Source organism: Numida meleagris, unplaced genomic scaffold, assembly GCF_002078875.1.
Source record: "Numida meleagris isolate 19003 breed g44 Domestic line unplaced genomic scaffold, NumMel1.0 unplaced_Scaffold180, whole genome shotgun sequence".
Taxonomy (NCBI): domain Eukaryota; kingdom Metazoa; phylum Chordata; class Aves; order Galliformes; family Numididae; genus Numida; species Numida meleagris.
Genome location: NW_018363597.1, coordinates 865,366 through 879,093, shown reverse-complemented (window position 1 = coordinate 879,093; position 13,728 = coordinate 865,366). Strand labels below are relative to the sequence as shown.

Below are 13,728 nucleotides of genomic sequence, written 5' to 3'. Positions count from 1 at the left end.
CGGGGGCCGTGCCGCGCCGGTCCCCCGCTCCGTGCCGCCCTCGGTTCCGCCGCCGAGCGCGGCCGTGCCTCCCGCCCTGCCCCCGGCCCGTTCCGGGGTTCTGCGTGAGACCGTTTTCCTCCGCGGTCCCCACGGAACCCACGGGAATGTCCTCACGGACAGCCGGCGGCCGGGCCACCCCCGTGCTTCAGCGGTCCTCGGAGCCGCGGGACGTGGGGCGGCGGCGGGGCGGCACGGCGTGGGGCAGGGCCGGCCTGGAGGGGGGTCGGGCTGCGTCCAGGGAGACTGCGCTGCTCCCACCGAGCGGGCGGGCACCGGCACGTGCTGCCAGGGAGCTGGGAGTCAGCATCCAGAACCACCGCCCGGGCACCGGCAGGTGTTCCCGAACCGCGGGGATGTGGCACTGGGGGACGTGGTCAGTGGGCACGGTGGGGATGGGTCGGGCTGGGACCTGAGGATCCCGGAGGTCTTCTCCAATCTTTTCTGTGGTATTGTGAGCTGACGTGGCAGGGATGGGTTGATGGTTGGTTAATGGCTGGACTTGATGATTTTCCAGCCTTAATGATTCATAGAATCATAGAATCACAGAATGGCCTGGTTGAAAAGGACCTCAAAGATCATCGAGTTTCAACCCCCCTGCTGAGTGCAGGGTCGCCAACCACCAGACCAGGCTGCCCAGAGCCATGTCCAACCTGGCCTTGAATGCCTCCAGGGATTCTATGACTAGGGCTGGTAAAGAAATATTTGTAGCAAGGACGCCATGCGCCGTTGGCCCACATAGCAGAAAGTCTTTGTTTTCATGGATCCCAGCACAGGTGGCCCATTGGGAGTGAGCCATATGCAGAACAGCATCGTTTCGCCTTCGTTCTCGTGACAAAAGACTTTGGGATGGACCTCTTTGTGCACTGCCAGGATCCCAGAGTGGGCCACAACCCACTGATGGTTGGACGGGATGATTTCAGTGGTCTTTTCCAACCTTACCTATTCTAGGATAACCAGAAGTTCTGTGATGCACACTGAGGGTGGATGTGGTTTCTCCTCATCCGTGCATGTAGCAATTTCCAAACAGATCAAAGAAACCCAACAAAGACCCAATTCCCAGGCCCTGAGGTTTTATCTGCGTTTCAGTTGTCCGCATTCGCTGGCTTCATTCTTCCCCTTTGCAGTAGGGGCATTAAGTCTATTACTAACAAATTTTTAGCATCTCTGTTGCCCTCTGGGGTTCTAGTACTTTGCCAAGTATGAGGCACAAAGGCGCTTTGCCTTCCGATATTGTCATCATGCATGGTTGTTTCTCATCCCAAATAGATCGTCACTTTGTCCACGGGAATCCCGTGCCATCACGTTGCCCAGAGAGGTTGTGGAGTCCCTCCCTGGTGATATTCCAAACCTGCCTGGATGTGATGCTGAGCAATGTGCTCCAGGTGACCCTGCTCGAAGCGGGGGGGTTGGACTAGGTGATCCCTTCTCCATCTTTGTAAATCCCCTGTCCTTGGACACCCGCATCTTCCACCCATCATCGGGGCCCAGCAGAATGTATTTTGAGCCTTCCAAATTCTCCCTCTTTCAGTGATGTTTGTGCATCCCCTTCAAGTCAAGGCATGGTGAAGCAGCTCCTGTAATAGTTTGACTCTTTTTGGTTTTGAGGTCTTTAGAAACATCAAAAAGCTGAGATTTCCAGATGGCTGTGCTAAAACAGATGATTCCATATTTGAGATCCCTGTGTTCAGATCCACCACATCTGGTCCCAAGTAATCCGGTGCTGCTGTTGCTGGGCTTGATCTCTTAGTAACTGGTTCCAGTTACTCTCTGCTTTGGCTGTATCCATGTGGATGCACAGGCTTGAAGTGCCTGAACTCCTCCACGTGGTATGAAATCACTGCTCATCAGCTAGACCTGCATTCTGTTCCTAGGCCTTGCCTGGATTGTTTCCTTTCCCCACGCCTCTGTTCTTCCCACCCAGGCTGCCCCCAGCTCCTTTGGACCTGAGTCTGTTGCTGGTTGCCCATTGGTTGCCCCATCTCAGCTGGGGAGTTATTGCTGGTCAGTGGGGCACCCAGCTGCTCATCTTGTAAGCTCATTGACACGGGGTTGGTATTTTTCTCTTGTTCCTCCAATGACCGCTTCCTTCCACTTTATCTCGCGCCTGTTCATGGAGGTGCCGTTCTGCCCACCCGTGTTGGTGGGACGTTCTTCGTTCTCTTTCTCAGTTCTCTGTGGGTGAGCCTTGCTTGTCTCTGCCTGAGCAGTTCATTGCCCCAGAGCGCTGCTGTTGACCAACTCCCAGTGTTCTTGGAGTGAAGTCAGTGTGCTTGCGAGCGGACGGCTTCCCCAGTTTTCTCATGCTTAGAAACGTGGGAGGGAGGTGTTGCCGGTGCCTCTGTAACTTCGGTTTGAGAACATTTTGCCACGCTCCACATCGTACCCATGCTGTTTCTCCAACAACTTCGAGACCTGCGCTTCTGTGTTGGAATAAGGCTGGACTCCGTTCATCGGAAGCTCTTGGCTTCAGGAGCTGTGCTCCGAGCTGAGGCAGGAGGGGACGTGGGGCGGGTGCCTGGTCACTCTGCGCTGCACGTTGTGTTTCCCCGTAGCGTTGCTCCGTGGTTGGATGCTTCAGCCTGGAGAACCTTGCTTGGCTGCCGCAGCAGCTCTGTGCAGCGCAGCGAGTAATTTGGGCCACGGCTGCGTTCCTCAGCCGCCCCGACTGCTGCTGCAACACGTTCGACTTCTCGTTTGAAGCAGTCGAGTGAGCGGGTTTTATGCAGCCAAGATGCCTGTTGTGGATGGGTCAGGGAGGCACGAGTGCTGCCGTGTGCCCGCAGGGAGCTGCACGCGTCCTGTCAGCGGAGCCGGGTCTGAGCACAGCGGCAGCGTCTGAGGCTGTCGCTGAAGTAAACACTCATTTTGGCATTAGTTTCACTGAAAGCAAAAGCGAATCATTGGAAAGCAGAACAGCTGCCAGGTGTTCGTGGGGTGTGCGCAGGAATGGCCGCTAGCGTGGGCTGGGGTGGCTCTGCCCTCGCCCTTGGTTGGAAAGGCCTCGCTGCTGTTAGACGGGATGCCCAAGGGTGAAGGCATTGCAAGCGCGCAATGAGGAACTCTTAAACCAAGTTGGCTGGCTTCCTTGTTCCTTACCGTAGTAATTTTAATAAGAAAACAAAATAGTGGAATATAATTCCAGCAGTTAACAAAAGGACGCGTCTCATCCTTGACTGGCTTTGCTGTAAGGGAGGGATAGCGGTGGTGCTCTCCCTACCTGGGGCATTCTGACTTGGGTTGGTGAAAACAGGGTGCAGAGCAGAGCCCGGACCTGCAGAGCCCCTCCTCTGGGTGCAGAGCCACCGCTTACCCCGGGGCAGCAGGGGGAGCAGGCACAGTTCAGGGGGAGCAGGCACGGTTCGGGTGGAACAGGCAGGTCAGAAGCTCCAAGGTGGAGCTCGGCGAGGACTTTCAGCTCTGTTTTGCACTAAAGCCATCCAGTTTCACGAGTGCTGAAGGCTTTAAACGTCTCAAAGGGACCGTGAATTCTAACTTTGCTGTTTCTTTTTGCTGCTCTTGCTCTCCTAGGAATCGACGCTTTCTGCTGTGATGGAGATGTTCTCATTGAATTCCCTTAAAGGTAAGGACCGAGACGATCTTCAACTGTTGTTTTTAATTTGTGCAGAGATTTAATGCTTTGGCAGTTTCCTTACGAAAATTCACTTCCAAGGAGCAGTCCTTCTCTATTGCAAGGCAGTGGGAGGTTTGTCCCACAGCCAGGCTTCCTTCTCAATGCACTGGGGACCAAAAGGAAGCAGACACGAAGGTACCCTGAGCTAGCAGTGGTGATGCAGGTAACACACAGCGCCAAATTTTACATTGGCCACACACTTTCCATTCTCTGAGGGGGGCCCCAGACTTTCAGCTTGCTCTGCGTGCAGCTTGTGAGAGCAGGTGTTGCAGGCACCGTGACTGAGTTGTCTCTTGGTGGTGTGGCACCCCAGTAAGTGCTGCATGAGTGAGTGCTGCGCGTGGGGTGCACCCAGTGCCAGGGAGCGCCGGGGGGACCCCAGAATTTGGAAAGGGGAAGGCCCTGTTGTGTCATCCAATAACTGGCAACGTGGGCTTGGAGGAGTGAAGCTGAACAGGGAGGTGTTAGCTCCGAGGAAGGGCTTTTTTTGCCTCCTGTGTTTCATCCTGCACGTAGCTGCGTCCTTTTGTACCCGCTCAGTCAGTGCTTTCTCCTCGGTGTTTGCATACTAGAAGTATTTCTCAGTTGTTCTCATGTTTTCTCCTCTCATTGCTTTGCCAACCTCTTCACGTAGATCTCACTTCTTCCTAAGGAATCCCTCTAGTCACTGCCGGGTTTTTTGCGTCGTTCATTCTTGTTTGATTTCCGTGACTTGGCCTTAAAATAAGGAGCACAGAATGGACAGAAGCACTCCAGCGTGGCCGAGCCGGTGCTGGATCGCTGCCTCCCATCCCTGAGGTTTGAGGAACCTTTCCTGTGCGGGCTGGTGGTTTGTGGTGGCCGGACAGGGGCCGTGCTGTGCTCGTAAGGTGATTGTTGTATTACTTGCAGTGACAGACTGCTAGCCCTACTCCTGCCTGACTCCACATGCCAGCACGCTGCCTTCCAGCATCCTCTCCCTTGTTTCTCCTTCCCTCCAACTATGTGTTGCTGTGATTTCCCTCAGACACGTGCCTTCTGTATCATTTTCTTCTGCTTGTTTTGATTTTAATCACTGTGGTTTAATCTCCAGCCGTCGGTTCCTTCCCATAGGGTTCTTGGTTTTATCCCGGTGCTGCTTCAAGATCTGTTCTTTCGCTTTTTGGTTGGCTTTAGTAAAGAGCTGTACGCAGACAAATCACTGTACAGAGATTGGAAAAGGCCAGTTTGGTGCTGTAAGACTCTTTTCAGATGCCCATATATGTGTGCCCTTCCATAGGTTTTCCCATAGGGGATTTTGTTGGATGGCTTTCTGCTTCTTGAAGCTCTTCCTGGGGAATACAGGCTCTGTACAGCTCTGTCTAACCTTGTTAGTCCTTTTGTGGCTTATTGGGGATTTCTCCTTCTGATTTAAAAAAAGAAATCTTTCCTCTTGGTGTTTAAACAGCCATTCACATCACATTTTGGCTCACGCACAACATATTCCCCACGTAACAAGGCACTGGACATACAACCAGCGTCTGCTGTACAGAAGCACGCGGCGTGATGGGAGTCGCAGGCGTACGCTGCAGCCAGGGATAACACAACTGATAGATAATTTGATATAGAAATAATTCAGGTGTTTTTAAAACTAAAACTTCCCTGTAGTGTTTGGATTTCTGGCAGCACTGCTGCACTGAGTGCTTTCTGCCTGAGACCTTGGGTCATTCATGTGGAGCCTGAAAGCAGGAAGGAGAGAGGCGTGGGGGGGGGGGATGGCGCTGCTGTCCGGGGCTGTAAGTGACCTGTGCTGGTGGCACAGGGCCGTGGGGGTTGGAAGGGACCTCTGGAGATCCCCCAGTCCAACTCCTCCTAAAGTGGATGGCACAGGGAAGTGTCCAGATGGGTTTGGGACATCTCCAGAGAAGGAGATCCCCCGCCCCTCTGGGCTCTGTGCCAGGGCTCTGCCCCCCTTACAGGAAAGAAGTTCTTCCTCACGTTCAGGTGGAACTTTCTGTGTTCCAGTCTGTGCCCGCTGCCCCGTGTCCCAGTGCTGGGCAGCACCCAACAGAGCCCGGTCCCCTCCCCCTGCCACCCGCCCACACTGCTCAGATCCCCTCAGCCTTCTCTCCTCCAGGTGCACAGCCCCGGGGCTCTCATCCTGCCCCCGCCATGAGCTGCTCCAGGCCCCCCCCGCCCGCAGCCTCCGCTGGGCTTTCCCCACCAGTTCCCATCTGCCTGGAGCTGGGCAGCCCCGCACCGGGCGCGGCACTCGGGACGTGGCCCCCCCAGGGCAGAGCAGAGGGGAGCAGCAGCTCCCTGCCCTGCTGGCCCCGCTCCGCGCTGTCATCTCAGGGTGCCGTGGGCCTTCTTGCCCAGAAGGGCACGCTGCTGCCTCACGGTCAGCCGTCCGTCCACCGGGACCCCCGGCTCCTTCTCTGCAGAGCTCCTCCCCAGCAGCTCAGCCCCCAGCTGGGTTCTGATGCTGCAGTTGTTCCTCCCCAGGTGCGGGCCCCCCCAGGTTCCTCTGCGCCCAGCTGTTCAGCAGCGGCGTTAGCAGGGGTGTGCTGCCAGCAGCCTTCGGTCCTGGCACCGAGCTCACTTGGACGCGCAGGGCAGAGCCCGCAGGCGTGCGAGGCGCGGGTGGGTGTGGATGAAGGCAGCGAGGAACCCGTGGTGATGCTCCAGCTGTGGGGCAGCCCCTGGATTTCCCTTTCTCGCTTGTTCTGGCTTTATAACAGCAATCAGAGAGGGCACTTTGCCTGTCAGTGTGCGAGGAGTGCGGGAGAGCCTTCCTGGGGCGCGTGACCGCGCTCTGTTTTGAGGCTATTTCCACAAAATGCCCCAAATCAAGCTCACAACAGCCCCCGATCCCTCCGAACCGAAGCTCTGTGCCTGCTGCACGGGGTGGCTGTGCAGGTGCGTGGTGCCCGTGCTCGCGGGATGCGCGCACAATGGGGAGGAATGCCGGCTTGTGGCAGCGGGCTGCCGGGGATTGCTGGACGGAAACGTCTTTATTTGGGTCCGGGCTTCGGTGCATGGGGCGAACCATCGGCACCGCGTGGCTGTAGGAGGCAGCAGCGGAGCCCCTCGGCAGCCGCACGACGCCGCGGCCTTTTTTCCTTTTTTCCTTTTTTTTTTTTTTTTTTCCTTCCCTCTTTGCTCCTTTTCTTTCCCTCCGTTTCTCGGTCCTCCACGTCGAGTCCTCCGCGCCCTCTCTCCGCCGGGGGGCGCTGTAGCGGGGAGGCGGCGCCCTATCCCCCCTTCTCCGAGCGCCACCGCCGGCCGCAGCCGGCACCGGGCGGCCTCAAGATGGCGGCGCTGGGACTGCTGCTGCAAGCGGCGGCCGCCTGCGGCTCGGGCGGACCGCTGCGCCTCGGCCGCTGCTACCGCGGGGCGCGGGGGCTCTGCACCCGCTTAGCGGAGCCCGACGGCCTGGAGGAGGCCCGGCAGGAGGACGAGGAGGAGCAGCCGTTTCCTCCGGGCGCCGAGGAGCAGAGCACCGCCATGGTGAAGGGTGAGGAGAGGCGGCCGGGGGGGGCTGCAGCCGGCCCCGAACGCAGCGGAAGGGAGGAGCGAGCCCGCTGCCCGGGGCCGGCGGGGGGAAGGTGTGGGGGGTTGGGGTTGGAGGCGGCGTGCGCGCGCCCGCGGCCCTCCCGTGCGCGCACCCGCCCGCCAGCCCGCCCGGTCCAGGCCGCGGCCGTCGCGGGACGGAGCCCCCGGGATGCGCGGAGCGGGCGAGCAGGCGGGGGGCGGCGGCGCAGGTACCGGCGGGCGGCGGGGCCTCGGTGCGGCTCTTTGTTGGGCCGGGCCGAGCGCCTCAAGGTCGCGCGGAGGGGCCGGGCCGGGGCAGCCCCGCGGGGAGGGCAGAGCCGTGCGGTGCCGGGGCCGCTCGCGGACGGCGTTGGTGTGAGGCTCCGCACCCCGGGCTGCAGGCCTCCCCTGTGCGCGTCCGGTCGGTTATACGTTAAAGCTTTTTCACTTCTTTTTTTTTTTTAATTTTCTTTTTTCCTCCCTCCTTCTGTGTTCTAGACTTCCTTTCCTCCTCCCCTCTCAGCATCTATTCTTTATTTGTAGTTTTCTCTCGGGCGTTTGGGTAGCGCTGTGTGCAGCCAGGAGCTGGGCTCGGTGGTTCTTGCGGATCCCCCCCCAAGTGGGGATGCTCTGTGATGCTTCCCTGTGCAGCCTGCGCTAGGGAACCTGCGTTAGCAGGAGGTTGGACTGGGGCACCTCCAGGGGTCCATCCTACCCCTGTGGCTCTGTGATTCTGTGCGATTCTGCGATTTTGAGTTCTTTGGGTTCAGAGTTTCAGAAGCTTTGCAGAGCTTTATCTTGAAGGTTTCGTGAGCTCCAGTGGCTTTAGTTTAAAACCATTCCTCCATGTCCTGTCCCTATCAGACCAAGTAAGAAGTCTGCCTCCCTCCTGTTGGTAAGGACTGAAAGGCTGCAGGGCTCCCGGAGCCTTCTCCTCCCCAGGCCAAACACCACCAGGTCCCATAGTAGAGATACTCCATCCCCTGAGCATCTGCACGGCCCTCCTCTGGACCCCCTCCAGCAGCTCCACGTTGGTTTGTGTCAGAGAAGTGAACAGAACATCCCCAAGGGCCTCACTGTGGGTCTGCCCTACCTGCCCAGCTGCAGCTTGAACATGCAGGGATGATAAAAGTTACTTTAAAAACCTATTCATGGGGGCAAGCCCTCTGCCTTCAACAAGCTGATACTTTGTTAGCTATCCACACTTGACTGCTATTGTTACTGGACATGGATACCACAGCCGATATGGAAAAATAAACTGGGATCTGAGGCTAGCTTTAAAAATGGCAGTTATATTGGCTCTAACATCTAGTGCTTCGCTTCATTGGCCCGAGCAGTGGGATGTCAGAGCAGGGTCTGTGCTGAGGGCAGCTCCTCTGCCTGCTCACCAGCCTTGTGGCACCTCTCGCTCATTGCTGAGATGTGCGTGGTCTTGACCCCTCTGCTGTGAGAAGGAATCCTTCTCTGCAGCTGGTTCCATCTGCCATCTCACTATCACAGAAGAACTGAGGTTTGCCTGAACCTCGGGCGCATGTGGCCTGCTCCCCTGCTCAGAGGCGGGCGCTGCGGCTGAGTCTGGAGGACCTGAGAGTGGAGGCTGCCCGTCAGTCCTTCAGTTCCCTGCTGTGGTTATCAGTTCTAGCCGTTCTTGTTGTTGCTTAGGCGAGACTGCATTTGTTCTTTATTACTTTGTACTTGGAAGGAGCCTTGGTCGAGGTCGCTAAAGGAAAGAGGTAATATTGTGTTGGTGTGCTCCAGCCTGAACTGCCCTCTCCATCTCTGCCTAGGAAGATGTGCCTGGGCCACTTCCTTGTGAAGTGCTCTCATGGAGCCACTCAGCTTTCTTCTCGCCCTGGATTGTTGATGTATTGGGAGCATTCTTCGCTGAGATGAATGTATTAGCGCGGGGCTCACGTCGCGATGGGCGCTGTGTTTAATAGTTTGTCCTTGCTGCTCGTTTGTTGCTTCTCCAGGGATGCTTTTTTTTATTGCTTCTTCGGGGAAGAGAATTTGGGGGAAGGTAAAAACTGCTGAAATGGATGTAATGCTCCTCTGCCTTCCCTGAACGAGGCTGCAGGGCATTTGGTTTGTGCTCCTGCTGTACCCGGTGGTGTCTTTGTGTCAGGTGTGCTGAGGGTAATGGAAGGCTTGCACTACACATAGCAGTTTGCTTTTTTTTTCCTTTTTCTTCAATGTTGCTTGGAATTAACCATCGACTTCCACAATCGAGCTAAGCTTCAGTACTCTCTGACTTAGAGGAACAGAAATGAGTTAATTGGCTTCTTTTGATAAACCCACACTGATTTGTCTGTTATCCGAGGCAGGCTTTTGGTATTCATGGTCTTGGAGCTGAGGTTCTAGACATGGTGTGTGCTTCTGGCTTGGAGCTGCGCATGAAAATCAGCTCTGTTTCGTTCTGGGAGTATTAAGCTACGCTCCCTGGAATGGGCTTCCTACCCAAATATCCGCTCTCAGCAGTCGGAGGATTCGTGCGCTCTTTGGATGAAGGTGCCAAGAAATCCAATCTGCCAGGGGAGGAAACGTTCTGCAAATCCAGCGCTGCAGTCTGGGAATTGTCTCTTTAAAAACTACGAGCGTGGCACGGCTTCGTGCAAAGAAAGATCCTTTCAGCTCCCGATTTCAGGATAAGAATGGGCTGAGGGCAATCCATCAAGGCTCCGAGTCGCTGTTGGTGCGTCAGATGGTGCTGCTGAATCTGGCTTTGTCAGCTGGGAAGAAGACATTGTGTCTCAGTTGGCAATTCCGAGTCTGATCTGCAAGGCTAGGCTTTGTTATTTAGAGATCCTGTTCTTTGCCTGGGAATGACTTCGATATTTAGTCCTTGCTGAGGAGTCACCTCAGAATCTGAGAGATTGGTTCAGTCCTTAAGTAAATGTGTTTTTTTTTTTCTGGGCATTTAAAAATAATGTATGTCTTGCCTCCATCTGTTCCGTATCACATCATTCCTCGGGGTAGCGTTCTTGAAAGGGGAAGCAACTAGAGGCCAAATAATACAGCCTGCTGCTAGAGGTTATTATTTATTTCTCACGTATTAAGTGAATTTAATGGCACATTTGGGGAATTGTGCTACTGCTCCTCCCTCCATGTGACCCAGGGGTGGAAATTAGAAGTGGGAGGGCTACGATTTCAGTCGCTCCTCCACTTTTCCTCAGCAGGTGACAGCGTGAGTGCAGCGGTGCTTGCTGCAGGGGGGGGCTGTAAAGGTACAGGTACATGTGTGGTGCTTGCTTTGGGAGTGGGGGGGTGCCCCGTGTTTGCTGTGTAATCGCAGGAAATTGGCTGCAAGGCTGAAAGCATTTTCCTGCTCTCCCGGGCAGTGCTTAGGAGGTGGAATTCCTTGATTGAGGAACTCTGCTCGTCCACAGAGTGCTTCTGCTGCTTTCACCTGTGGATTGTCCAGGTGTGTGTGGGGAAACGGCAGCCTGAGGGCTTTGCAGGTGCTCCCATGCGGCGGTGATGCCGTCACCCATCCGGCAGCAGTGGGAACACGTGGAGTGCTGCGTGGTGTTGTGTGGGCGAGGAGGCAGAGCAGGTGGCAGCTGTGGGGAGTTCAATTAACACTGCCCTGTGGCTGGCAGGCTGAAGCATCACTGCCCTGAGCCAGCACCCGGCCCTGTGTGTGTGCCGAGGAGTCCAGGTTCCTGCAGTATCTGCTCCTCTTGGCTTCTGGAAACGATTTCCCTGCAATTCAGCTGGTTCTTGCGTGCTTCAGAGGAAGAACTTTTGAACCTGTCAGCAGTAATGTTTCTTTTCCTGAGCCCTGGATCAGCGCGTTTTGGCATTGCTGGGGAGGGTGATGTGACGAGCACGGTGCTGTTGTTCTGCCTTAACCTGCAGCCTGCCAGGCCCTGGTGCAGCGCAGCTCTTCCACCTCCCCTCCAGCCCCCACGCTGCCCGCTGAGCGCTCGTGCTGCACAGATCCCTGCAGTATTCCCGTGCTGTGCAGCTGCTCTGAGAATGACAGAGCTGTTCAGTACTTGCTGGAAGCGGGCCCTGTATCTTGGCTGTGGTGACTGCAGTCACTGTTCTCAGGAGGCCGTGCTGGCAGCTCCTGGTGTTGCCCTGAGAGCCTCGGGTGGGTTGTTCCTCCTCCCCAGGTTGGGTGCTCCACCTGCAGTTCCGGGCTCTAGCAGCAGGCTCGGTCGTGTAGTGCTGACTTCTCGCTCATGGCTGGAACTCAAATACCTCTAGAGAACTGGAAGCCACCAGAAAAGCAGACCCTGCACCTCGAGGAGGCCTGTGGGTCTGCAGGAAGCCGGCTGACGGGGCTCTGCCTGCCGGGGGAACGCTTGCTGCTGCAGGTGGCTCCGTGCAGGGGCTGCTGTCGCCGTGTTTCTGCTGCCAGTCCCCCTCTCCTGTTCCCTGGTGCTGCCACTGGGGCTTTGTGGGGCCGTGCAGCTGGCAGCTTTGCTTCTGAACCCAGCGAAAACCACGTGCTGTTTTTTCCAGCTGAGCTTTCTGTCCGATCAGGGTTGCAATGGAACCATCGACACCTGGAGCTGAACCCGGTCTCACGGGGCCTGCTGCTCGGAGCGAGGGTCCCCTGCGCTGCCAGGGGGGGTGGGGGTTCTCTGAGCAGCGTAGTACAGAACCATGTTTCCAGCTTCTAAGCGAGAGCTTCGAGAAGAAAGGACTCGGGATGAAGCAGGAAGTCCCAAAGTGTTATTTCGCATTTTCCATTTGCGATGACTGGATCTAACACGCGTGGTTGAGAGCCCAGCCTTAACCCCGCGGTGACACGTGTGCGTGAGGACGAGGATGCAGATATCTGAGTCTGTTCCAGTTACTGCTCAGCTGGGTTTGGATATCAAAGGATGACACACGGAGCCTCTTCTGCCTCTGTAGTGAGGAAACGGCACCGGCTCCTGGCATTAAGCTGGGCTTTGAATTCTGTGCTGGGCTATTTGCAGTCAGATCCAGTCAGGTGTATTTAGTCTGTTGGTTTTTCTGTTGGCACTGTGTTTTCGGGGGGCGGGGAAAGGATCCCGTAGCAGTTTGGAGACTTCTTAGCATCTCTGAGTCACAGAGCTGGGCTGGGTCGGTGCTGCAGAGAGCATTATTATTTTAAATGGGTGGGGAACAGAAAACCTCTGCGTTTCAGGGAAAGTATTGGGGATGAAACATCGTTGGGTATTTTGGATGTGCGCTGTTGGCTTGTATTTGGTGCTCAGGAGACATCACCCTGCTGGGCACCGTTTTGCTGATGCCTGGAGACATTGTGGGTGAAGCTCTTAATACTTGCACTGCTCTTCTACCTGCAACCCTAGAGACGTGTGCGCTGCGTGCTGCAGCAAAGCAGTGTTACTACACGTCTCAGAACAGGACTGCACAAGGGTTGGAAGGCATTCAGATCTTCTGTTGCTTTGTTGTTTTTTCTTCCTCCAGATTCCAGAGACCTGTTAAAGGAATTTCCCCAGCCGAAAAACTTGCTCAACAGCGTGATTGGACGGGCCCTGGGCATTTCCCATGCGAGGGACAAACTGGTATACATCCATACCAACGGGCCTAGGAAAAAGGTAACTCTGTTGTGCTGGGGATGGCAGGCGTGGTGCACAGGAGGGAAAGCGAGCCAGGAACGCTGCTACACCTGGAAGCAACCCTTTCATAGAGGACATTATAGCACTGTTATAATTCCACATAGTAGTTGGAGGATAATCTGTCAGACGACAGGTTTTCTCCCTTCCTGTTCCTCCATTTTCACGTGCTGTAATAGTATATAGATGTAAATCCTGTCCCTCTCCTTTTGAACGTGGAAGGGTGAGTTCTTTTCTTGCTGTAACTGGCTTTTCTCAGCAGGAAGGCACATAGCCTGCCTACAGCCTTAGAAAGTGGAAAACCAAGGGCTGTGTTTCAGACCTTAGCAGGGCTCGGTTTTGTTGTTTCCATGCCCTAATAGACTGAATGCCCAAGAAAACCTAAAACGTTTAATTACGTTAATTTGCCAAAGAGTTTGAGCCCTGCTTGGATCCGGGGCTCGTACCCCGTTGTGGCCATGAGGCAGGCAGGCGTCCTGGGTGGTGGGCAGCAATGTTGAAGGGCTCCACTCCTTCTGTCACACAGCCAGGGCCCCAGCCCTTTCATTGGAGTGAAATCCAGCTGGCAACCGGTCACGAGTGGTGTTCCCCAGGGGTCGGTGCTGGGGCCTGTCCTCTTCAATATCTTTATTGCTGACCTGGATGAGGGCACTGAGTGCACACTCAGTAAGTTTGCAGACGACACCAAGCTGGCAGGAAGTGTCGATCTGCCTGGGGGTAGAGAGGCCCTACAGAGAGATCTGGACAGGCTGGATCTCTGGGCTGAAGCCAATGGGATGAGGTTCAACGAGACCAAGTGCCGGGTCCTGCACTTTGGCCGCAACAACCCCAGGCAACGCTACAGGCTTGGGGCAGAGTGGCTGGAAGACTGTGTACAGGAAATGGAGCTGGGGGTGTTGGTTGATGCTCGGCTGAGCATGAGCCAGCAGTGTGCCCAGGTGGCCAAGAAGGCCAATGGCATCCTGGCTTGTATCAGAAATAGTGTTGCCAGTAGGAGTAGGGAAGTCC

General features: G+C 55.9%; 2 protein-coding genes across 7 annotated transcripts in view; one reads left to right on the top strand and one right to left on the bottom strand.

The window, feature by feature from the left end:
* Window positions 1-13,728, bottom strand: part of LOC110390697 (GTPase IMAP family member 8-like) — a 685,191-nt gene that overhangs the window by 243,373 nt on the left and 428,090 nt on the right. The window lies entirely within an intron of this gene.
* DHX30 (DExH-box helicase 30) overlaps window positions 1-13,728 on the top strand; it is a 60,790-nt gene that overhangs the window by 26,435 nt on the left and 20,627 nt on the right. For 4 of the 6 annotated variants that reach the window (XM_021382125.1, XM_021382122.1, XM_021382121.1 and 1 more), the window contains exons 2-3: window positions 3,571-3,622; window positions 12,572-12,702. In XM_021382125.1, the coding sequence (XP_021237800.1) occupies window positions 3,592-3,622; window positions 12,572-12,702 (162 nt within the window). In that variant the 5' untranslated portion in view covers window positions 3,571-3,591. Of the gene's footprint in view, window positions 1-3,570; window positions 3,623-6,898; window positions 7,149-7,340; window positions 7,396-12,571; window positions 12,703-13,728 lie in introns of those variants that run through there. The other 2 variants (XM_021382120.1, XM_021382123.1) reach the window with 2 other exon arrangements.